The sequence below is a fragment of the Betta splendens genome, chromosome 10 (assembly GCF_900634795.4).
Source record: "Betta splendens chromosome 10, fBetSpl5.4, whole genome shotgun sequence".
Classification (NCBI taxonomy): domain Eukaryota; kingdom Metazoa; phylum Chordata; class Actinopteri; order Anabantiformes; family Osphronemidae; genus Betta; species Betta splendens.
In genome coordinates, this window is record NC_040890.2 from 9,248,948 (window position 1) to 9,275,482 (window position 26,535).

Below are 26,535 nucleotides of genomic sequence, written 5' to 3' on the forward strand. Positions count from 1 at the left end.
AAAGGGATTGCTGAGGAACAGGGAGCAAGGTTCGCGTTAGTTACGGAGTCTCTGCCTCGGCCTGATTGCCTCCCCTTGCATCCGTCCTTCTATCTCTCCATCTACAATAGCTTGGCAGGCGCCAGAAGAGATGAGCCTGACTACGGTCCAATCCTCCCGTCCTCGAGCCCCTCGGCCTCGTTGGCACCGGCGCGGCCGCCAGCCTGCAGTTATCTGCCTGGTAAACAGCTGATCTGCAGCTTCTTCGGTGGGTTATGAGGCTCTAATACAGCCACAAGTGGTCACTGATTGATGCTGTACAATGTGATTAACCTGACCCAGTTTGTTTTTCATGTCAGTATGTTGGGAAATATTTTGATTAGCATAACAATAGCAGAGAAGTGTGTAATCAGGGTTCAAATAGAAATAATTGAGCCAGTAGTCGCTGAGAACAAAAATGTAGGCTAATTGCCAAAAAAGAGAATAAAGTGAAATTGTATCCAAAAACTAAATTATCTTTTAATATGCTTCATGTGAAAACATAATTTTGATGGAGCGATCCCCAGCGTGAGTCACCGCGGACTTGCTGAAAAGCGCCGCTCGCCTCTGGTGCCTGAGACGGCGGCCGCCGGGTCCACGCTGCGGCGCCCGTGACTCAGGTCGAACACGGCACGCGAGCGGCGCCGAGTCAGCGGCGTTGGCGCGTCCCCCTGTCAGCGCGCCGTCACATCTGCTCAACGTCCCGGGGCCGAGGCAGCGATCGCGGTCACGTTTCAAAACGCATCTGAACCGACGGGGACTGCGCCACGAGCAGCGGCGTGGAACTCCGCTGCTTTGCTTCATCTCATTTGTTTCCATGAAGTCTTTTCTTTATCAGGTTCCTTTCAAACATCCAGAAAGCCTCATTGCTTTCATTATAGGAAAACACAAATTGGTATATTTGATTTAGATTCAGGTTGAGCCTGTTGTCTGGGAGACAGCAGCTGCCTGAGCCATAATGAAGGAGCGACTAACTTTGTTTGGGGAGTCAATGCATTTCTCTGGAGGACAACGTTTCTGCAGGCTCTTCTCTGTGTTCAGCGCCGCTGCAGGGCTTCACCTGTGACTGTATGCAGCCATAAGCTACAAGTCCACGCATTTAAATCAGTATTGACACGTGAGACCTTTATGCATTGATATGACGGACAGCTGACTGGACTAAAGATTGTATAACTGTCTGCATGCACTTTGGAAACCATGTAGTAGGTCAGACTCTGCACATATTTGCATATTTTACAAGTTTTTGTTCTCGCCGTGTCAAAAACGCCGCGATCGATGCGCTAAATGCGTCTCGCAGTTACAGATTTCTGACTCCACTCCCGGCCTGTCGACGCTGCGGGCCCTGGAGATGATTTCATACTCGGTGATAAGATGCGCGTTTAAGGTAAACGTGACTTGTTAGCACTGCGATGGAGCAGTGACCTTGAACGCTGTGTGAACCGCCGTATAATCTAACTGACGGCAATGAAATTATGAACGTAAACAGCGCTGCAGCACCTCGTGCTTCTTGGACAGGATTGGATTCAGAATATTGATCACACGGATGGGAAAAGATGAAACCAGGCCAGGAATTGCTCCTGTGGGGCTCAGCGTTACACAGTATATAACAATATATATATATAATATTAACAATATATATAATACAGTTTTTGGCAGATCTGAAAGTTAGTCATAAAGATAGAACACTAGGACTAATTAGTTTAAGGGCCTGGAATAATTGTCTAAAACTCGGTGGTGAGCCACTTTCTAAAGGCTCCATCAGTGTTGTGTTACTGTATGTTCAGCTGATTGTATGTACTAAAGTGTGCGTCTCACACACAGATCTCGGAGCAGATGGGCTGAATCTCAGCCTGTTGGAGTTTTGGACGTTTTAGTCAGAAAGCGCAATGAGCATTGACGCCGTAGGATGTGGCTTTCAAACAGGTGACGACGGTATTAGCAGCGTTTTGGACTTAAAGTCATTACGCCCAGAAGCCGGTTAATGCTAAGATGGGTTTTATTACCTTCGCCCTTCGAGGTAATTAGGCTTTTCGTGTTGCCGGTGTTACCGAGCTGCCAGAGCGTGAGCAGAATCGGAGCGGACAAGGCCACGAGTCAGCGTGTTAAAAAATAGGCAAACACTAATTAAAAGCCTTAATATTTAATAGATAAATGCAAAAATAGCTAATGATGTAATCAGTCAATGGAGTTCATCTGAAACCATCCGCTATATATTACTGTGCACCTTCACAGGACTATAAAGATGGAGCTCCTCCAGTGACTCCAAGTCCCACTAAATGTCACTATCAGTGCACTTATAGAGGCTTTGGACAAGACCTGCTCTTTATAGTTTGACCTAGAAACATTAGTTTCGATATATTTCTTGATTTCCCATTTTTTACTCGTGACGCTTTGCAATGTTTTATAACAGGACACAGAAATGACCAGACGTCCCGGGGAAAAGGTTTACGAAGGTGAGCCTTCATCATCCTCATCCTCCTTAAGGTCGGGCCTCGCCGGAGACCACCGCAGCCGCCGTTCGATACAGGTCACCGGTTCAGCACGGGGGCCGCACGTGTGGACGGACAATCGCTCGCAAGTCAGAGTCTCCAATTAACCCGGCTGCGTGACTGCGGAGCGTGGGAGGAAGCCGGAGTGCGAAAGCCCACGGTGGAGCACACGCTCACGGCCATTAACTTGCCATTTTGTCTGCAGGCAGCGCTAGCTCGTAGCGGCTCAGCTAGCAGAAAGCTGCAGCCGGGCTTCTCGGCCGGCCGCCGCTAAATTTAGCTCTGCCGCGTCACGGGACCGGGATCTGAACCACAACTCTCAAAGTGTTTCTTTCTTGATTGCTTTGATTTTACGGGCGACTACGGGTAACGTTGATGCCGAAATAGACTCTCAGGAAGCGGGAGACGCATAAAAAGGCTAAAAGCATATAGGGGACGAGGTACAGGGAGAGGCAGAGGGGGAGGGGGGGGGGAGAAAGAGTGACTCATAAATCAAGTAGAGGTGAGATTGCTGAATCAGGGTTGATTGTGCCTGGGAGAGACAATAAAGCCCGTAATCATCTGTCTCTGCTGCACAGACCTGGCAATTATCTGTCCATACCTGACCGCCAGAAACAGAAAGGCCAAGATCCATCTACCGCCACCCTACAGTCCAGTTTTTAAAGAGGAAATTCGTCTGCTGATGCCAAGTGAAAGGACAGAAAAAGCAATATTCACCTGCGAGAGAAGGACAGATTGGGGGAAAGCTGGATAAAGAAGCCGCGGTGATGGTCCCGGTTGGATGGATGAGGACGCAACCAAAACCCGGCTGCAGCTCTGCGGATCTTTCGTCTCGCTACAGTGGGCGACGCGCGGGAGCTCGCACGCCCGCCCGCTCGATATATTACCTCAGATAAAAGACGAGTAGCCGCTCATTAAGCCGGTCTGACTCTGCCTCCGCAGGCTCAATTTGCTTCCAGTGCGGCTCCTTCGTCGTAACGTCTGCTTTCAAACAGCTGTCTGATATTGGCATTTAGAGCACAAATTTCCCTCCACTGCATCTGAGCCTGAAGCATATGGCCCATCTCTCTCTAACTGAAAGCCCCCCAGGCTTTCAGGCCTAAAAGCATTTTTACCAGCCCAATAACCGAGCCAAATAAATAGTGTGCTTGTAATTAATCTTTTCTGTTGACTGAATAAAACCTCTTGGTGGAACTCAACTGGTGAATGCTGTTTTGTCTAACGCCGCGTTGTTTCCCCCGCCGTAATGGGAGAGTTTGGAGAAATAATTGCGAAGTCGCTTCCAGTGCCGCGGACGATCAATGCTTTTATCAAACGGAAATTAAAAGGCACTCAAGAAAATAACACGTTGTGCTTTTTGCGGCCGCGCCGTCGCCGGCGGTTCGTTCGTTGGTTTGTTTGTTTGTTTGTTCGCCGTTCGTCCCAAAACGTCGCAGCCGCCCGAACCTGCGGTCGCACGTTTTTAGCGCTAATTCGATTAATCACCGCTGCAATTACAGCACCACGGAGCCAAGCTGCAGACTCTTGGTCTAATCAGCTGATCAGCTGAGACCAGCGGTGGGGCAGACCTCAGGTTGTAGCGCCACCGATCAGCTGATCTGATCTGCATGTGTTTTTATACACATAATCAAGTAGTAGGTTTGGACACATATCAGGAATGGATGAGATTGAACTATGAAACAGTCGTCTGCCACTCTCCCCTTGGTTCGGTGAAGAAAACAACACTTCAGGCCTGTTTTTTCTGGTTGAGCCAGCATTCGGCGTATTGTCAGGGGAGCTGTGCTACCTGATAAGCAGAGGTAGAGGCTCTCTCGCACATCTGTCTGCTTGATGAGCCAAGTGTCAAAGCCCCCCAAAGTGCAGGATGGAGTGCATCAATAAACGACTTTAATCCCCTCCTGGGGCCAATGTCCTCCCACTAATAAGGGATCGTCTTACACCACTGGCAGTGAGAGGAGAGGTAAAACTGGCCTGGCATGGGCCTCAGCATGATGATGTACAGTACAGTACACAGGGAATTGTCTGTACACAGGTAACAGGCTGTAAATCATACGCGCCCGCTGTTGCCTTAATTGCCGGACTGGATTGGCGCTCTGTTTCCTCCCACCGCCCTCCCCCCCTCCCCGTTTTGCCTCCTGTCACTCCGCTTTCCGTACATCTTCTTGTTATGGCCATCCTTCTCCCTGCTGCCTCTGCGCCTCCCCACCTCCGCTGTTTATCCAACTCTGCCCCAGACAGTGTCAGCCGCCAGGGAGAGGAGAGGAAGAGCAGAGGGATTGTGTGTGTGTGTGTGTGTGTGGGGGGGGGGGGGGGGGGGGGGGTCGGGGGAGTGCTGGTGGTGCTGGAGAACGCGTGGGCCGCTCGCGTCCGCGGGGAGTCACCAGAGCGTGTTTTAGTCAGAATGACCCTAATTAACCACGTATTATCTGCAGGCTGTGTGGAGGATTAAGGCCCCTCAGCTCTGGACCCTACAGGCCTGGAGACCCAAAGACAGAGGAGCCTTTACATTGAGCAGGAGAGCGGGCGACGTGGGGGCGTGAAAGTGGACCGAGGAACAGGAATCAAACAGAGAGCTCACTGCAGAGGAGACAGTTTGCTGGAGGCATATCTGGAGGTCAGGGCCTTTCTTAAATAAGCAAATAAACACAGCAAAATAGAAAATCTGAGCTGCCAAGTACAGTCCAGGAGGAGCAGCCGGGGGGATTGCGACAGGAGCGCTTCCCTCACGCCGCCCAGGTGTCCCTGCAGGAGGCGAGCGCCGCCGTCCTGTCGGGAGGCGCAGTAATGAGCTCATTTCGCGTCTGACATCAGAAATGCCAGAAACAACCGCTCGGCCGCGTTAAACCCGATGACATTTGTCACCAAGTGCAATGCAATCTGGCAACTCCAGGAAAAAAAAACAAAAAAAAAACAGAAAAAGCACGGCGGCACGAGACAATAAGCACCCCCCACGGCCACGCAGGCGGGGAACGCACTTCAGCCGCAGCTGTGACATATCTCATTTCAGATGAAACACCAGCCAATATCAACAACACGATAATGCAGAGGATTAACTGACACCAGGCAGCCGACTGTTTCGAGAACTCGAAGGTGAGAGCTCGTCCTTTAAGAACAGTCACTTATTACGAGCATCGCAAACTGCTGGAGAACAGCGAGCGCATTCACACGACACATAAGCGCAGCATTAGCAGTTCAAGCATTTCCATCATTTGCATGACTGTTCTGGAGCCTTGCGCAGACGCCCCCTCTGACCCCGCCCCACCCCCGCCTCACCCACCTCGCTCAGTGTCGTAGAGGTAGACGAACTTGTTCCACTTGTAGTGGGAGAGCAGGCTGAGGACGGCGCCGCGGAGGGCCGGGCGCATCTGGATGACGAACTGCACCTCGTTGTCGGTGGGGTAGCTGGGCGTGACGAAGGACGTGTGCAGGGCGCCGCAGAACGAGGTCAGCGTGTTCATGGACTTCTTGTCGTAGAATCCGAAGATGGCGTAGACGCCGCGGGAGAACTGCGAGCAGACTGGAGGGAGAGCAGGGAGCGAGGCGTTAGTCAGACGGGCTGTTTGACCTGCAGCTACAGTAGGAGCCAATTAAGAGATAGCAAGACTAAATAATAAATGCATCGCTTATAAATATGTTTAAGGTACTGTTTTACACTTTTACTGAAACTTTATTGACAATTAATCAATTAGTGTTTTAGCAAATACATTTTATGTCAGTAATTTCAATCTGAGGTTTCCACTGATTAGACAAACTGAGCATGATGGTGATATCACCTTGAGCCTCAGGAAGCAGCGATGAGCATTTTTCATTTTTCATTTATCTTCTGAATTTTATTACTAAATGACCAAGTGATGAGTCAGTCAATGGAATCTCCACCACTCATAAAATAGACTTTGGTTTATTCACTGTTGGATGTAAAACATACAGTATATGGACTTTTCCAAAAACATAGATTTGGTCTTCGACATCGGCTTAGAAGAAAGATATAGACAAATACAATACACACAAAAAAGACGAAGAAGTGTTCAATCCATTTTAAAGCCAACTGAATCTGAATGTGTGTGTGTGACTGCGTTGGTAGCAAAGTGGCAGCCGTTCATGAAGGTCTCGGGCTCCCACAGGTTATCGCTGGCTCCCCTCATCCCATCCTCTACTCCTGCCTGACCGCTGCCGCTCCTGTTCCCTCCCACGAACACAGCTGAGGACGACAACTCGTGCTGCCGCCGACGCCGTGACCTCGAGTGCAGCCGCGGCGGTTCTGTCGATGCCACGGCGTCGGTTTCAAACCAGCTGGACGACAAATCCCATCCGATGTGGCAGAATGAAATCCAATATAATCCAAGACTAAAACGTGTTGAAATCAGACACCAGAGATAAAACAAAACAATCATTTGAATATTTTTCCGACCTATAACAACCACTTTGGGAAACAAACATGTCAGTAATTCGGGCGCGTCCTCCTTATCAGCATATGCATCTGATGACATTTCCTCACAGGCAGATAAACAAACACACAAAAGCCATTCCTCCGGTCGCTCTCTGCTGTAGCGCGACGGCCTAAATTGTCAGGCAGCAGCGACTTTTTCAGTCAGGAGCCGCCGACGCGTGAACTAATATTCAGCGTTACAGGTGTGTTTTGCTTCCCTGCCCCATCACAAATGGCTGTTCACTTATTCTGATTGACTCTCAAGTGTTCCCGCTGTGTAATCAAGCGTCCTTAACATCTGTAAACACTCGGAATAATCCAACGGCGTGGATGGATGCCAGGAAATCCCCAGCGGTGGCTATTTTAAGTGTTGGTTGGCTCACAGATATCCATCGAAGCGCCGCGGTGCTTAGCTAGGTTTGACGCCACTGGAAACAGTCCCACGCCGTCACGGCCGCTTTTCCTATTTGCCTCGGTGACAATTCACCTGTCGTCGCGAAGAACGACGCGGACCGTCCTGATGCTCAGAGGACGAAGCGGCAGCCGCGCATTCGGCTGCTCAGTACAACGGCCGCGTGAATGAGAGATCGAGATGCTGGTGGGATTCGCCTCATCCTTTTTAATTCTATTCCCTCCCTATCTGTCCCGGCACAGACACCTCTCCCAAGGTGTAGGCATTCATTCTTAGCAACACGCGCACACGCGCACACACGCACACACGCACACACGCACACACGCACACACGCACACACACACACAGTGATAAGTGAATCAACAGATGGACAGCTGTATTGTGGGTAACTGCTGCAGGGCGAGCGGCGCAATCTCCCTCCCTGAATGGGAGCCAGTAGGAGTTCCAGCCTTCGTCAGGGCCCAGTTTTCTCTGCACTCTCTCTTAATTTGGGCCAGTACTCACACAGAACCCCTCCCGACGGGGGACTGGATCTGGCAGCCCTCCTGGTCTCCGCTCAGCTGTCCTCTGCTTATTGGGTTGAGCTTTGAGCAAGGCCTCGTTTCAATAACAGATATGTCCGCACGCCCTCGACACCTTATTGTGGTGGAGACGCTCGTCTTTTGGAGTCGTCCCACGAGCGACGCCGTCCTGAGAGGCCCGAGCTTCAGGGCGGTTCTCCCGTCCCATGTTCCAGACAACACCCCCCTCCTCCCCCCGTCCGTGTTTTGGGGGCAGGCACCAGTTTGTCTCTCTGTACCAGATCTGCCAACATCCTGCAATTCTGGCCCTCGGACAAAGTCATCCCGAACTCCTCCGCCTCGAGAACCGCACGGTCCGTTCTTTGCAGAGTCGGCCGTAAATAGAATCGGCCGCTAAATACAATTAATGGAAGCAGCGGTATTGATTTCCAGTGACGTGCCACATGCTGAGCTCTGCAAAGCTCTTCTTGTTTTCTCACTTTTAATTACATGTTGGGGTCCCACACGCTGCAGCCTGGGGGCGGTGCTCGGGCCCGAGCCGGGTCTCCAGGTGGAGCTAAACTGGCCGCGCACAAAACAACAGTCCAAAGGTCCGCGGACTCCTATCGGATCACCTGCGAACGAACCAGCGAGCGCTTTCCAAAAACAACTCAAATCATTTTTCCGCACCACGCGCCAACTTCCTCATTAGTCCACGGCCCTGTTTCACTCGGCACCAATTTGCTAGCTCGCTAATTTGTTGCGCATGTAAATTCCTTAACCTTTCAAGTTTTATTAAACAAAAGCTTTAAGTCGGGGGGGGGGGGTAACGAGCCAGACAGCGGAACGAACGAGCAAAGCACATGCGCTGGCACGTTTAATTACGGGGAGCAGCAAACAGAAAGGCAATCGCCACGGACATATCGAACAAGCTGGAGGGAGAAAGTCTCAATACTTTTAACCGAAGCATTAGCACAATCGTTTCCTCCTGATCTGCACCGAAGAGCCGCACTCCACTTCCTCTGCACAGACTCCCCCCGCTCGCCCCCATCCCCACCGCTGTCTCTGACCTCCTCCCTTTGTTGCCTGTCTTTTGCTGCAGCCATCTGGTCATCCCCCAAAGCATACATCCTCTTCAAGCGTGCCACTGAGTCTCTCTACTTGAGTGCCTCTCTCTTCCCCCTCTCAGGTTGCTCGCCACTCCGAATAATATGCTCCAGCTACTGTACGGGGCGTAGACGGCTGCTGGACTTTGCAGGGGAGAAGAACGGCAGTGGAAATGGGTTCAAAGTAAAGAAATATAAATCATTTTGTATAATCTTTGCGAGGACGCAGTGAAAAGCATCAAAGAGATAATTCCACCTCATATGCCTTTCTGCTATCTTCCTCCTCCTCCTCCTCCTCCTCCTCCTCCTCCTCCTTTCCTGCTGCAGGGAACCATGCATCCCATCTCCAGTTCACTGGTCAAACACACACACAGCGTGCCGCCCTCATTCCCTTCTATAATCAGGACACTCGGCAGCGCTACAGGGATGTTACATTTCTGATGCATCACTTGAGATGGCTGGCCTGGAATGCTAGTTCACAGTGATGTGTGGTCTCCTGCAGGCACGCTGCCTGCGCTAATTCATGAAACAAATAATAACAATGAAAAAAAAGCCCAACAACTCTTTCCATGCACTCAGTTTCTTTGGACTTTGGGGCTCTTTTGTGGCCCGTGGGCGAGAGTCTCAGAAACAGTAAATGTCGGCGGTGATTGTATCTCCTTGTTTTTCCTGGTCTTTTTCACGAGACCCACCGTTCCGGCTTTCTTCCCCGTCCTTTGTCGCGCCTCCTTTCAGCCACAGTCCTGTCTGCGCCTCAGCCTCTCTCTCCCTCTGGCCCTCGCACGCTGGTGCCCACCTCGCCCCTTCGTGCCCCCCCCCCTCTACCCTCCACCCCCTCAGCTTTCACCAGCCTACATCAGGACCGTCCCGTCGTGCTCCAAAGGAGGAGCGCTGTCGCGGGGAGATAGCCTGTAAGTGCCCCCGGGGCGTTGCATCAGCTCTTGTCATGTAGACGTGCGGCGCTTCGAACTGTTAAATCAAATGACAGACCCAGATTCGAGAATGACTCAACTGCGGTGGTGAAGCGCTTGAAAGAAGCTGTTTCGAATCCTGCTGCATCAACGTCCTGAATCTATTTGCACGTTATTAAATGCCACCAACAGAAGGGCCAAACAAACAAGACGCTGCGTCTCCTGGAGGACGGAATAAGAGCAATCCTTCATTATCGCTGTGAGTTTGGAACAGAACCTGATTTGAACCTTTGCTTTTCTGATGACTGAATGAAAGCGTGTGCCCGTTCCCTGTTTGTTTACCTGTATTCAGCTGCAGATTGTGGACGTCAGTACAGCTCTGCGTCCCAGCTTACTTCCCAGTAACATTAAGGCTCCAATGAGTGCATCTATCAACCAGGGGATGAATGGTCGGCTGCAGCGCTGCACAAAGCAGCATCCGAGCCTCCATCTCAGCGCTCGTCAAGAAACATAGCAACAGCAGGGGCGAAACTTGTCAAATTCACAGTAAAAAAACCCAAAATGATCCAAATGCAATGTGTGAAAAGACACATGCTTATTCTTCTAAAAATATATGGAACTGTTTTAATATCAAAACGGGTGTAAGGATCGTTTGACACCCCTGCTGCTCGTATTTTTAGTAAAGCACATAGAGCCCACATACTGTACATACACGGGCTTCAGAGCGTGATAGCAGTCGTTTGTGAGAATTGGCTGAAACATCATACAGCACATAACATAAATGCGGTTTAGCGCAGCAGTTATTAAGTTTGAAATAAAACCTAGTGTTTGTGCTGAATAGTTTTTTTTAGTTTACTTTTTTTTCCCTTGAGCAGTTTATCTAATCGAGAGGGGCAGTATGGAAATCCGTGTGAGGGTATAAACATTCAAAGTCTACAGTAGCTAGCGCGATTTACATTTTCTTTGAAGCCTACTGTAAATAACTGGGCCTACAGGCATCCATAAGGAAAACACCAATCCATGCCGTTTTCTCATACACAAGGCTGCACCTCTATACAATAAAATTATTATATTTCTAAAATGTTACCAGTTAATGACAACTGAAATGTTTTTCATCACTTACAGTAGCAAAACTTCGCTTTCCACCAGATCCTAGTGGCATTTTAAGGTTAGAAAACACGACATCACTGGCAGCAAACTGCCTGACATCTTCGACCAGAGAGAAACAAGATGAGAGGCGGCACGGACAGACGACTGAGCACAGAGGTCGTCTTCGTTTACACCGGGACGCTCTGAAAAGGCCCATTCACGACACCTGAGACGCAGGACAAGAACAGAAACAGGTTCAACGGTGGATTCAAAGTCATCAGCGACAAAATCCCAATCTCTTATACATTTGATTGAGATTTCTGTGATATGGCTTCACAGACGGTACTAGACTGATTCCAAACTATGTGACTCCCATCCCTCTCCTGACACATAAAAAAGATGCTACTGCTCCAAATGATTGGCCACAGGTACACGTTGCACTGAGGATGAGACTGTGACGCGGCCGGCACGGTTGCTCAGGTCACACGTAGCCTTTGGGCAGCTGCTTCTCTGTCTCTGGAGTTCATTATCCATTCTCTTCCCCGTCCTGTTTCCCTCTGCAGCCCTTCAACCATCAGCTCCGTCTGCTCTCCACCTGCCATCCCCATGATATAGCTCCGCACTCGAGAGAGTGGCTGCCGAGCAATCCCAGGGGAAGTCTATGACTCTCCGCTTTATGTCCTTCTGACAGATATTTTCACCTTCAAGGTCCCGGCGCCGCGCTTTTGTTTGAACACAGAGCAACAGATGGGGCCGAGAGGCCGGGCGCCGCAGAGGACCACGGGCTGATGTCTTCATTATCATGGCGGTGCCCTCTGTTTGACCAAGAAAAATCATTATGCATGGCGAAAACAGCGAGGGGTTGGAGCCGGGATGTTGTTCAGATTTCCATTTCAAAAGTTAAGATAACAGTGTTGTGACGGCAGCCGCGAGATTGGAGGGTTTGCTGAATAACTCGAGGGGGGGGGGATCGGTTTGATAGGACTTCGCTGATACATGCAAAGCCCTCACTTTGCATGCTCCTGTCCGCCGCATGTCATTTCCTCGACACATGCAATTAAGGGCTATCTATGTGAGTGGATAACACAACCAAACCCTTGGCCCCGGCTTCACCTCCGACGCCAAGCGCCGAGATCCCGGCCCATCACGCTGAACAAATAACAACCCTCTCGTCCGACAGCCTCACGCTGTCCACTGTTTGCTGCATTGCAGAGGCGGGAGGAGGGCTACAGGACTTATCCCTTCATCCTCTCACCTTCAGGAGAAAGTCGGCACCTCGCACAATGAGGACAGCTGCTAAACACTGACCCTTTGAGCACGGCTGTATGCATTTTTAAGGAGGATTCAGCCCTGTATGAAACATGTAAGGCTTATGATATTCGGTAATTGGATTTCCCAGAAAGCTGGTGACAAAGTCCCTCACACGCCACTAATCCTCCCAATCAGCACTGCCGGCCGCAAGCGCGCTCTGCTTTGCAGATGAATATGGAGCAAGGGGAGAGAATGGAGCGCGGAGGGAGGAAGAGCGGGGACGACGAAGGGCGGGGACGGCGGCTGCACCGGGACGGACGGTCGCTGGAGCTAATCACCATCTCAGCGCTGGGAGTGAGACGCGATGGAGGAATGAGGAGGATGAAGAGGAATGAGGAGGATGAGGAGGATGAAGAGGAATGAGGAGGAATGAGGACCACCGAGGCGGACGCGTCAGGCCGCTTCGGCAAACATTCAAACTGTTGCTGTCAGATGAGGTCTGGAGCTGTGCCTCCGCAGCAAACAGGCCAGATTAGCTTTACCGAATCACAGAGCGGTTCACTCTAGGACGCCATGACAGATGCCTTTGAGAGAAGAAGACAGAAGGAGAAAACTTTAAGCCTCATCAAAGAGATTACAGTTAGTCTAAGAAGAAGCCTGTAAACGCTCCGACGTGTCTCCAGGAGAACCGTCCTCGCCCGGGTTGAGATCGGCGCTGATGCTTCACGTATCGAAGGCTGCGTCTGACTGACAAGACGGGGAAAATACCTGGCAGCTGAAAACCTCTTTGTTTCTGTTCGAACATGAATAATTGAGAAGGCAAAGCAAACTTTATGGATTTGCGGAAAGCACGTATATTTCCTCATCTCTGTCAAAATGGCCGTTTGCGTTCACTGCGCTCTTATTTGTTGTTGCTTACATTTGCTCGCTAGTTTGCATTCGTCACTCCCTCCCCCTCCATCTGCGAGAGGCTTCGGCAAGAAGGCCCGAATCTTCCATATTCTCCAGCACGAACCCTCTGAGTTTAATGCTCCCCGACTGCTTGTTTTGTTCTCCAGGGGGATCTGCGCCTGACGTATGGCTCCAGAGCCAGGCCTGTGCCACTGAGGGTCACTGAGAGGAGATGGCCGCTCCTACGGGCTCACGGAGACGCAGCCGTCGCCAGCGTCTCCGATTAAACATTCCAATTCATATCCTGAAGTGATGAAAGGAAACCCTGACAAGCTGAAGCGGGTCTTTGGGGAATTAGCTTTATTACAGTGCTGAATTTTAAAGCAGCATCTCTCAGCTGGTTGCCTCCATGTAAAGCAGGACATGGGACTAGTTGTTTAACCTTGAAGACATCACTTAGAGAATCCCCCCTCTCCGAATCAGGCCTGGTTTAGTATGTGGAGTCCAGCTCCTCTTTCCATCTTATTAGTGCCTTTGCTGAGCTGGTGCTCTGCCTCTGAATGACAAGAGGGACGTAGAAAACAGGGCTACAGTATGACAGCGAGTGGGCTGTAATCCTATATATTGCAGGGACCTGGCACATACACCTGCGAGATATGTCTTGCTCACACCGCTAAAGCAAATTTCCCCATGAAAAACCAATAAGGATTCTCAGCGAGGATCCTCCAGGTTAGGGCCACTTCATACAGTCACTTGAAGAGAAAGGAGCAAAATGTTATCTCGCTTTTGATGAAAAGATGTGCTCCATTTTATTCTCGGTGGACCTTTCATTGTCTGGATCTGTGCTGGCCACCAACACCAATGAGAAAAAGTGTGTGTGTAATTTGGCAGCGGCCTGATGCCCTGTCTGATACGGCCACTGAGCTTTGAAACGGTTTCTGACCAAGACGAAGTCTGCACCTCCAGAAAACAGACCTTCAGATTAAACTCACACTAGTCAAAAACACATGAAACGCAATAGGGAAATTCATCACAGCACTAGGAACATGGTTCACAATTTATTTTCTGTGTCTGACAATTTCTTGGTGGTAAAATTAAGACATTTCCAGCAAATGTCAGATATAAGTATATTTTTTTACACACACTTGATGATCACACTGGTTTGAAAAATAAGAACGATTCTCCAGAGCAGAGATTTAATATATATTATTAATACAAAGTTTAGATGATAGGCACTTATTAGAAAAAATGTGATTTTACACTTGTATTTGTATATTTGAGTCTGACTGAACTAAGATCCAGACACAAAAGTGCTTTAAGTGAGTTTATTTACAGGTGGAAACCGGTGCGGTTTTAGGACTTGTCTTCAAATTTCTTCAAGCTGTGGTTTGAGCTAATCACACACAGACGCCTCGTAACAACACGTTGCCCAACAGAAACCTCTTCAATCCTCCTGCCTCCTAAATATTTCATTTCAGTTACAGGGGCATCCTGAGGCTAAAAGGCTTTACGCACGGAGACAAACCGCTGAAATTGGGAGTGAGACGTTCACTGACTTCTCACAAACTTCAACCACATGGGAGCAATTTCCAAACGTAAGCTCCTTTGTGCATAAAAGACCCAAAGTCGATCCATTCACAGCTTAGGGACGGAACCTGTACGGCGCCACTACAATGGGCAGGAAGAAAACACAAAGCACAAAGTCTTTAGGAGGAAAGCAAGAGAAAAAGTAAGTGTGATGAGGCTCCTCTGTTCATGACTCACACCAGGAGGAGCTGCCTGATATTTCACGTCACTCACTGTATTTACATACAGTAATAGCTTTACAGTAACTTAGCGTTAATTGGACATAACGGCGCATTTGGCTGCGCTTCACTATAGTTCACATCACAGAAAGGTTGGTTGTCTCGCGTCTCCATCCTCCTCCTTTCCCCGTCTCTGATAAACATAGCTAAGCCACTGAACTCTCCCAAGTCCTTTTTCATTATATTCTAGCACTGTCAGGTCTGCAAAGGGCACCGGCATCTAAGAGAAGCTTTCCATTGAGGCCGTTGGAATGGATTCACTCCAAACGGCCTTTTCATTCTGCAGCTGCGATGGATTAGCTCTGTCATGGGTCCAGATGAGGTTTGCCTTCCTGATCTGCGCGCCGCGCTGCGGCAAATGCAGCCGCGCCGCCGAGATGAGGGAGGCGGGAGACACAGAATTAAGGGGACAGCAGCGGCGGCGACCCGGCGGGCCGGGCCGCGCGGCGCCGGGGCGAGCGGACGGTGGCCCAGGAGCAGCCGCCCACAGGTTCGACGTAGCCATGTGTGAAATGGCACGAGCCACACAACAGCGCTCTGCGAATTAAGCATCGGAGGAAGAAACAGAGGCGGGACATGGATGAGCGGGCACATCATGTTCACTTAATTCTCACTCGTGGGGATGGTGAGCGCCGCGATAAATGAAGCACGTAAAGTAGAATCACGCCGCGACGCGCAAGTCCGGCTTTCCCATCAAACCCGAGTCGACGGGCGAGTTGAACCCCACCGTCGCTCGTTATGTAGATTATTTAAGTAGATTAGCTCTCGCTCCTCGGGCCCGCTACAAGATATTTCTGGTTCGGTGTCATCAGCAGTTTATTGCAACACGTCAACACAACTGCTCTGACATCGCTGGGGTCCTCGATCTGCAGCTGCAATCATCGCCGGGGTAATTGTCTACAAATTAACCCCGTCTCTGGAGGTGTTGGCCTGTTTCGTCGCGTAACGCATTTAATATTAACCAAAGAGCCACAATCCTGTCATATTTGCATGTGTGCGTAGCTGCTAAGGAACATGCTAATGCCGCCTTTCCTTCCTCCTCCTCTGCTCCAGCCTGTATGCTACAGTGCCCATACACTAGTTTCACAAGGTTATGATGCTTCAGTGGCCCGGCGACTGTGAACTGTCACAAGCAATCAGCTATGACGGAGCCCTTGTTCCTGCGCAGACATGCAGCGTTGGCAGCGCTCCGCCAGCGACGGGCTCCTCTGAAATAGGCCGGGAACGTGCGGATCAATCTGCTCCGTCGGCAGACGGGGGGAGCTGGAAGCCGGGAGCCCCGTCACACTGTGATCCAATATTTACTAGTGGGGAGAGCGCGTGGTGACGCTCCCTCTCGGTGTTTTGCATTCATCGCAGCGTCGCCTTGATGTCCCTTTCTTGTTGTCCTTTTTTTTTGTTTTTTACTGTCGTGAGCGCACAAATTATACCCATCCACACACACACAAAGCCGTAAGGGGACCATAATGCACCAACAAGATTGGGCAGCACATGGTGCCAATTAATGCTTTTCTGTGACGTCTACAGAAATAACACATGGCTCCAGTAAGTGTTTTCCTTCCTATGGTGTGTGACCTTGCTTAGGACAATGCAGTCAGTAACGCCTATTGAAGAAGACCGTCCTCCTTTCTTTGTATCCACTGGAGCCAGACCAATGCAGCAACTTCCGATGGGACGCGATGCGGATGTGCTATTCCAGCTCAAGCAGCGGATTACTGATGCAGTGATTATGGGTATGGTGGGACAGGCTAGTGAATGGCCAGTAGCTAGCTGAGTGTGACTGCAGCGGCCTGAACGCAGCAGTAATGGGCTCCGCGAGACGCATCAAATACATATAAAGAGAGAGAGCGAGAGAGAGAGCGAGCAACGAGAAGGATGGAGAGAAGGCGTGGAAGTGAAACACGCTGACGGCGATGAGATCTTTACAAGTGACAAGCTTCGGACGCGCGCTTCCTTTCTCTGGCCCCTTCGCCGACGCCGCGTCTGCTTTCTCGCAACCCGCCGCGCGAGAGCAAATGACATTTTCGCAAATGAAAAGGAATCTAAACAACGTGGCCCACTCTCTTTGAAAGGGTTTTGCTCATTGAGAAACAAAATGGAGCGCAGCCATCTCCTGCCAGACGCGTCCCAGACGCACCTCAGATGAATAGGCCACAATAGCGCCGTGCCCTCTACTCATTTTACTTCAAATGCGCCACATGCACCGGGCTTTTTGCCTTATCACAAACAGTTTTTCCTGGCGCAGAGCATTGAATGCGCCAGTAAGATTCGGCCTGTCGCTGCCCGCGTGGTCCCTCATTGTGTTTATCGCCATGTTTTATACGGTCAGCCAGCTCCTCTTGTTCATCACAACGCGGCGCCGATAGCATCTTCACTAGGGGAACAGCGACTTAGCCTGCCATTGTTGACTTATAGTTCCCAAACAGATGTGCGCGGCGTAGATGGGTTTTCATGTTCCAACATATCTGCTGATGGAGAAAAAAAAAAGCTTGATCTATGCGTTGCCTTTGTGGCTTCGCCGTAAAGCTCACATATAGGTCAGTGCTGTGGAAAATATTCTCCTGCTGATTCTGGTTCACGTTTAATAGTAACATCAGGCTTTTTATTGCTCAACTGTGGCGTAAATTGTTTTATAGATGTGGCACAAAAGTGTTAAAGCTTTACAAGCAGCCCCACGCGTCCACTAAAGCCCTTCTCCCAAGTAATGCTTCTGTTTGCATTATATAAAATGCACCAGTCATCAAGTTATCGTATGATAACTATATACAGTGATGCTGTCTGTCTGAAGTACGTGTGGGTTGTGGGCGATTACATCTTCAGGTTGCCATGACAGTCCATCTAGAATCATTCCACCTCAATCCCTTCTCTCGCTCACGATTTATCACATTTACACTAGAAATTGACAAAGGAAATTAAAAGGAAATTTAAAGACCCCCCAGCATCCCCACACCTCACACAATGCAAGATTGATATCTGCAGCGGATAGAGAAAGTACCCACGCGAGTCTATGATAGGATATAATCTGCCAAATCAAAAATCTGTACTTGTCAAAATGGCCAAATGCCCAGTGTTTGCGAAAGATATATGGATATGTGAAGCCGCCGTAGCAGCGAGATGGGAAAGCTGTTGTTTTTATCAAACAACATCTGCCGGCGCCACCGAATCCAAGACAAATAACAGTCCGACAGCAACACTTCTCCTCAGGTTGGGTTTAAGAGGATCTTTTGATATTCTAATTAAAAATTCATTGTGTTGAATCTGCCTTGAAGTGTCTTCTGTGTTTCCATCTGAATCTAATTACAGCTTAAGCTATGTGCCCGACTGCTAAATAAATAAATAAAAATACAGAGGAGGGCAACTCATGGCCAGAAAATTAGGTCATAATAACTTTCCCTTTGGAGACTTGGCCTTTTTCCAGCCTTTTTAAGTGTTTGTGGTATTAAAACCTATATGAAAACAGGCTTTCATCATATTTAGCTTGTGTTCCTATATGTGCATGTAGGACAGGACCTTTAATGAAAGCTTTCATTTTATCACCCACATACTGTACTGTAACATGAAGTAATTAACACCTTTCATTTAAATAAACAGGTTTACTCAACTCTAAAACAAGGATATAAAGAAATAAACAGCGTAGTATAAAGTTAGGATGTCTTTAGCAGTAAATTATTCACACTGATAATGTTATCAATGTTATCTGCCGGCTTTGCATAGTCACATGTTGTTTCTCTTCTTCCACGTTAGTGCAACTCTGCATTTATTACGAAAAAAAAAAAATTAAAACAAACGACTTTGCGTCAGCTGAAAAGACACAAGGCGGAGGAGCGGCGTGACCTTTGCTTTTGGATGAACAATGGCGACTGTCATGGGAGCCTTAATACGAAACAGTGGGGTTTTAACCAGTAACAAATGCGAGGAGCCTGCGTGTATGTGGACACGCAGCCACGTCCGTAAAGCAACCTCCATCTGTGGCTCCAACACAGCTGGACTGTGATGGTGCGACCCCCGAAGCCTGGAGACGTCTCACACGTACATATGTACATACATGTACACACTCATGCACATGTACAGTATCTCTACAACATTTATTTTTCCTTTTCGCATCGCTTCTGCTGGATTCTCCACCTCCACCCTCCCACTCGGGCCTCCGATCTGTCCCGGCTCCCCCTGCTGTGTTCCCCTGGTCACACCTTTCAAGCTGAGTTACAGCTTGCAAGGACGAGAAGTGTGTCACTACTAGAACCACCTAAGGAGCGTCTCTCGACCAAAGCCCGTCTCTGTCAGGCCATGTGCTGCACGGACTCGTTGCCTTGTTTACCGCACCTTCGCCCAAACGGGCCTAAAAGCCAGAAAGACCAGCACAGCGAAGAATCGGCGAGGGCCCTTCGGTCTGCACTTCACAACATATGCTATTTGCCACATGTGCTCAGTCATCGCGTGGGCCGCTGGTGAGAGGAGACTGTTGGTGTTTCTGGACAGCATGTGTGGAGCCAGCGCTCCGTGGGTGGGCGTAAAGGTCAGCGGAGAAGATGCTTCTAAGAACGCATCGTGTCTAGACTGAAATTTGACTCATGTGCTGTGTGTGTGTGTGTGTGTGCTTTAGAATAATCCCGATCGGTGAGTTTTTCCTCCCGACTTGTTTCGCGTAAGTCAAACGCTACTGTCTTCATTTCCTCCTAGCCAGCGACTGAGCCCACAGTGCTAACGTGTCGTCACCGTACATCATCCTGCATCATGTGCAATAAAACATCAGGTCAGACTGCAGCACTTTATTTTCGCGTTACTACAGATTGACAAGACTAATTCTGCAGCGTGGCCTTCAAGTACAGGAAGTAAGTTACCTTCTAGCAAAGTTGAAGGCATAGTATTGTACATTTTATATACTTTTACATTCTTTAATTTAGTAATAGGAAAACACTGACACCCTCATGGTGACTAAGCTGTCTACTGTCTGATGCATCCACCTTCTTAATTACATGTAAGTCTAAGAAGGTCTTGAGCTATTCCTTTAACATCATATCCATAAAGACACACGGTGCCTACAGCCTCACTGAGCTGGACCTTCCTTTTTCTCTTGTGAAACCCTGCATTGTTTTTGTCCCCAGACTCTAACAGGAAGCGGAGAACGGGTGCAGCGTCCGACACCCGCCGGCTTTAAGGACCTGGAGGATTTAATAAAAGAAAAGTAGGCACGTGTAAAAGTCTGGTAAAGAGGACACAGACCATTAGCTTAATGACAGAATGAGCAATGGGGAGCGCGGAGATGAGATTCAAAAGTCAAGCATTGCAAAATTTGCCTTTAACAGGAATCAAGGCGAGTAATCTAATAAATAGTGTGGCAAGGAGAGGCTGGCGGCAGCTGGTCGCCATGTCTCGCCTCAAGTACAGAACGGAGAAGAAGAAGAGGAAGAAGAAGATGAAGAAGAAGGAGATTGACAGTGTCATTAAATTGGCCAGCCGTGACCATCGGGAGCATTAACGCCGTCTGCTCTGCTTCTTTCAAACGGGCGCCGTACTCGCTGTCTTCTCTGCCAGCATACAGCACCTAGACCCAAGCCTCCACAGCTATTATGGACCTTGCCCTGGTAATTACACATTTCACAATTTCTGATGTCACTTCAAAGCAACAACAGCCTCGCCACAAAAGCACATACTGCAGCATGGCCCTGCAAGACAGAGAGCCACGTCTGGAGGATTACTGAAGCCACGCATTGTTTTGCTGCTGGTCACTAATTCAATTAATGGCATGAGGCTTTAAACCGACTTGAAAGAAATTGCTCTGGCACAAAACGGTGCCTTCACGGAACCTAAGGATTCCCATGTTTCGACCGGACTTTTAATTGGGGCTGTTACTTTCAAAGGACGCGAAGGAGGAAAAGCTCGAATGAGGGCTTTGGTGCTGTCTGCGCCAGAATAAAGAGAGGATACACACTGAGGCAAAACAGCATCAGCTGCAGGAAGAGGACACCAAACGCAGCAGAAGTTAAAAAAACAAACCCTGTCATTTCAACCGCTCGGTGACCTGGGGCGGCCGGATCTCATCTTTATGAAGCTTGCTCCAAATAGATTCACATGCAGTCCCCAGACCCGCATAAATGCCACTTTTGTAAAACCTTGTCTCAGATGGTCCGATCATAAAGCGGAGGCGTGCTGTTGCTGACAAAGGTCTGAGTCATGCGCGCGGGGCTATTGATGACAAAGGGAATTTAAAGCATCGCACTAAATAACTTTGACAGCTTACAGAACAAACAACTGCGCTGACAAATGTAAAACTCAGAACACGGGAGGTCTTCAATCACTCAGGGCAAAGCCTTGAAGGCCTGAAAGTCAGCAGGTACAGTAAGTGATATTTAATCACGTCATCTCTCTTTCCTCCGCCGCGCCGGTGGAGACGATCGGAGGCGCTTGTGGCCTGTTCTGAGCTCAGCGTGAGCTGTTTGCCAGTTCAGCCTGACAAGAGTCTCAGGGCACTGGCTTCAAAAAAAAAAAAAAAAAAAAGTCTCAGATCCTGCGTTACACAAATCAGAAACTGCATCTTAGGCTGCTTTAATTGCAGCCTCGGCTCAAAGTCCATTGATTGTTTTGCCCGTGAGATACAGAGAAGGCAGAACTATAGCGTGTTAATATGAGCTGAGATGGGCGGATTATTAACACGCACAGCGCTCAACAAACATCACCAAGACATAAAACATCTGTCCCTCTGTTGTGGAAACTTCTCTCTTAAGCTTCATTAAAGGTTAATACCGTAGTCTCCTTGTATCTAAAGTTGAAAGCTGTCCTGAGACGGTGCTCGTGACGGAGATGCTAAGACGTGGCAGCAAGAAACAAGAAACGGGGCCACGGCTCCCACAGGATGCCCTTCCTCTCACTAAAGCTCTGTCTGCCTCCGAATTTAATTAGATTCTGATATCAAGCTCTTCTTCTCCCGTGCTTCCCTTCTTCTTCAACATGCGTGAAATTGCCCAGCACTATCTATTATTTACTCAGCGTTATTTGTGTATTGTTTCCTATGGATGCCTTCGTTGGGGCGCTCGCAGCTCTGTTGCCTGTGATACGCCACGGCTCCGTCTCCCTCGTCGCTCAGACCCACCTCTCCTGCAGGTCTGACTCCAACTCATTTGCTGCCATTTGTTGGGGAGCTATGGATTCCCCCCCCCCCTTCACCCAATGACAGCATGGTGAGGTGCTATGAGGGCTGGGTGCTAATGAGCTGACTCTGCAACGCTGGGGGGAGATGCTCCGTTATACAGGGGGAGCCGGAGGACGGAGCAGGCGGAGACGTTCTGGCCCGTGTAGAGTCAGTGGGGCCATTATGACTGGGCCACACGGGGCTTAGATGAACCGAACCACCCCAGTCACACACAGCCAGTGTGTGTCTCCGGAGCGCAGCGTTCAGCCCAGCTGAAGCCGCCGTCTGAAATGACTTTACAAAATGCCGTTCGCGACTCTGCTTCTCCCCCCCTTTGTCTGCTTTCTGCTGATTTGAAGCAAGCGCAGCCACGGAGGGGTTTTTAGAGAGAGGAAGTTATTGGTTGGCTGTGCTACAAATCAAAGTGGCTCCGAGCATCATGGGACGAGCATAAAGGCAAAAAAACACGAGATAAACCTTTTTATCTTGAACTCTGACAACATTTATGTGATGAAATTTGAAGATATTTACAAGATTACAAAATCGCCTCCCTCCACCCAATTTAATTCCAGACGTCACAAAGTCCTTGATATAAAAAATTGTGGAATTGGCTGCATTTTGCTGTCAAGGCCAGCATGTGTAATATACAGCATGACGTCAAGGGAATAACAAGTGCACAGTGATTACTTAAATATCAGGCTAAAACTGTACAGGTGGCATCAATAGTTTGGATTTAATTATATGATATAAATAAAATTGTTATTTATATTTTCTGAAAACAGGACTGAGCAGGATGATTTGTAGAACACTGTGTATTTCACCAAATCTGCTGTGTCTGTTTCAGTGCTTCTGTTATTTCCACTCAGTCTTCATGGACCACCGAGATGTGAGATGAACTGTGTGCGCTTTGACACAAATAATTATGTTCACTGTGCATGAACAGAAGTGGTGCGTGCGTGCGCGTGTGTTGGCAAGACTGAAATAGCGGCACACTTACACGCATGGGTCACTGAGAAGCTGTTGGACGACTCCAGGTTGTCGACGTTGTAGTTGAGGTGGAAAGGCTTCTCAGTGGTGTTTTGGTTGGTGTTGTACAGTTGGACAGCGAACCTGAACGCGCTGTGCTCCTGCACCGTGGAACGCATGAACAGTCCCCCTTGAAGACACGGAAACCAGCATCACACAAGCGCATCTGTGCCGTTATCGGTCTCGGACCGCAGTTTATTTCGCAGCCCGCGCGTCCCGCAGTCAAACAACGCAGGCGGAATCTTCATTCTCGAGACTAACTACGGCTGCGTTTTTGCCCGGTGCGCGTCTGTAACTCTTCGCGAAGCACCGACCGCCTCCCGTCCACCTAATTACACACTCTACCTATTTCCAAGCGGTGATTACACCGACACAGTCCGCTCCGCCTGCAGCTCCAGTCGAGTTTTCAAGAATCAGCGGCTTTAAAGGTTGCAGCATACGCAAAATCAAGTTAGTCTCTGTCATTGCGCAGAGCTCCGCGCTTCGCACGTCTACCCGACAGAAATGCTCCGGGGTCGCCTTTCATTTGGCCAAGCGAACCGGCAATTTACAAAGCAGAACACTCACCAATGTTAATTTGATTTGGAAATCCGGCGAAAGATCTGTCAAAGAGCCACAGTAGAACCAAAACCACGCGCTGGGCCATTTTCGCCGACCTATCTGTTCAACTCCTCAAAAGCGTCTGTCTAAGCAAATTCATATGTTCTGGATGGAAGCGATGGAAATCCAGCGGCTAGATGGTGGTCGCTCACAGTGCACCAGTTAGGTTCATTTAGGTGCAGCCCAGCTGCAGAGCATTTTTTGCAACTAAGAGAGAGAGCGAGAGCGAGCGAGAGAGAGAGAGGGAAGGGGAGGGTGGCTTGTTGGGGGGGGGGGGGGGGGGGGGAGCAGATCTGAACTCCGATTGGACCAGTCGCGGCGCGGGCCACTGTTGGTCAAACTTGATCTGACGTTGAATTAAAACGCCTCAGCCCGCTCCGTTACGTGCGGCTCGGGATAAGCGGCGCACTTGTCAGAATTATCCTTCCGCTGGCCCAATCAGCCGAAGCACTGCAATCTCAGGTGGCCAATGACTCTGAATAGCCCGACCGCTTCCAGCTGAGGCAGCTGCTGCATATCTGTGGGATCAGTGGAGCGGCTGCGTTTCCACCGTAGGCTGCGAACTGCGCAGTGGTGGAGGGCGCATTTAAAACCCAAAGTAGCAATGCCACAATGTAAAAGTAACCTACCATGAATGCATCCAAACTCTCACTATAGGCTAAATAGAGACATAGCAGCCAGACATGTCTGAAAAGTGATCAAATTGGATGAGTTTCTCTGAATGGGGCGTGGTGGACCACATGTAGATCAAATAGATTTACAGTAATTTACTTAATTATCACTGTGTTTATTATCAGGTCTGGCAATAAGTGATTAAGATAAGATAACAGCTTAAAAACTCATTGCTCCTGCACCAGAGGGGAGAAACGCAGGCAGGAGAACTGTCTGTGGTGCTGAAATGATCTTCAGACTTGGCTCGCTGTATTTACTGTTACCTTGCTGGAAATGATAACTACATAAAAAGCACATTTAGGCTTCTTTGGAGGTTTGCGGATGATAATAAACATATTTTGATCTCTCAGTAAAATCTGCATGTCGTATTTACTTTACGTTAGACTGTGTCTAATGAAACATCTATCACTCCTGCGATTGTGCCTAAGAGAGAACAATTAGGGGATTACTGGACCATTTATCACCCTACGCAAAGAGCTTTGGAAATGGAGTTTTTAATTGCATTGAGAATGGCTAAAGCTTCAGCTACTGATACTGCCGTGCTATGAGATCGTTTCAGCGCTTAAACCTTTGAGCAGCAGAGGACGAGCTGACAACACGTCCTGGTCACAGGACAACATGACTGAGTGGCTGCTGCTGTAAATTAGCGCGTGGTACCTGCTGTGTTACTACGGTGCCGCTGATCAAGGTTCGGTTCAAACTCAGCTGAAACACAAGGTCTTCTCAGCTTCACTCCACACTTGTAAATGCATTAGCACTGTCCATTCATGTCAATCAATTACCAAGGTATCATGATCCAGTCATCAGAGGGAGCGACTGGCACCACGTGGTTTTCATTGTAAAACTATATAAAGGAAAACAAGACAAAGCCATGTAATTAGCGTGTTGTTTGTCATTGTGAAGTGAGCTAATCATGCATCGCTTTAAACACAACCTACAGCCCATCATTTGAGACGAGCGGTTTAGAAACAGCTCCGATAAGGTCTTGACATAATTGATATCAAATTGTGATGATGGTGGCAAATTATTGGTAATGAGGACATTACGTCCACGCCGCGTTATAGTGTAGGCTCAAATCTCTGCAGGAATTCAATTGTGTCAGCGTAAGAATTCCCAGATATCATCTATGTGAAAACAAATAATTATACGATACGCCTTTTTGGAGTGTAACTTGAGCAGGCAAAACGAAAATACTGAAAAATAGATGAAAAGATGTTGCCTTTTATCTCATGATGGTGATGAGTCACAGGCGATAGCTCAGAGCAGTGCGAGCCTTACCAGGAAGAATTATTCATTTGCTCTCTGCCTGCTCATCCTAACGCTACAGGATAGAATCCTCACTGTGGCCCATTGGAGGATACCTAAATAAGTTACACACTCACATATTGTGTTATTATTTGACTGCATCCCATTGTTGAATAATTAATATGTTATCATGAAAGAAAAAAAGCTTTTCTCTCCTGACTCAGATCAAGTCCCATTGTGATCGTGTGATGAAAACTGTATCGGTCGCTGATCCCATTTAAACACAAGCTCTTAATAAGGGTTTGTGAAATGTGGTCATAATTCTTTTAGGACCACATTATGTGCTGGATGAGACATTTTAAAGATGAAAAATAATCTCCCCAGTGTCTGTGTGGGACGGCTGAGGTAATGATGTGACTTTTTCCAAACCACCACGTTAGATTCTGACATTTACATGTACTCTGGACTAATACCAGCGCCAGGTGCGATAATTAATACTGGTCTATGCGCTAATGCAACTCGTGACCCTTTCAAACGTAGGATCATAAGCTGCCTCTCATATATGCTCTGTTTGATCAGGCTGCAGTGCAAACACCGTCATGACAGTATCCACAGCTGTTGTTGAACTGACTGACTTTGAATTAAAGGCAAAATCTATAATAAATCATTAATATGATAGTTTGTCAATGAAGTGCAGTGTCAATTTTTGGAATCTGTGTGACATTTATGCTGAACGGCCAATTTAGGCTCAATACATTCAGTTGTTCTGTGTTCACTCACGATGTGAGTCCTTTAAACCGCCTAAATTTAACATCAGCGGCGGCACCGAGTTCAAATACTCGTCCCCTATTGTGTCAGGGTTTAATCCGCGGCCCCTTTGTTTCCGGCTGCGTAAAACCCGATTGGCAGCGTTTCCCCCGTGGCTGAACCGGCGACCGCCACAGGTTGGTCAGAGCATCTGCGTG

The 26,535-nt window shown here is 48.8% G+C and overlaps 1 protein-coding gene across 5 annotated transcripts in view; it reads right to left on the reverse strand.

Moving 5' to 3' along the window:
• Positions 1 to 23,864, reverse strand: part of gria3b (glutamate receptor, ionotropic, AMPA 3b) — a 62,388-nt gene extending 38,524 nt beyond the window's left edge. For 3 of the 5 annotated variants that reach the window (XR_003787181.3, XR_008695884.1, XM_029164483.3), the window contains exons 1-3: positions 23,621 to 23,864; positions 23,025 to 23,183; positions 5,785 to 6,024 (exon numbers count right to left, since the gene is read on the reverse strand). Coding sequence is in view for 3 of the 5 variants with exons in the window: in XM_029164483.3 (XP_029020316.1) it covers positions 5,785 to 6,024; positions 23,025 to 23,183; positions 23,621 to 23,699 (478 nt within the window). In the remaining 2 variants the exon portion in view is untranslated. The remainder of the gene's footprint in view (positions 1 to 5,784; positions 6,025 to 23,024; positions 23,184 to 23,620) is intronic. The other 2 variants (XM_029164481.3, XM_029164482.3) reach the window with 1 other exon arrangement.
• Between the last annotated feature and the right edge of the window lie 2,671 nt (positions 23,865 to 26,535).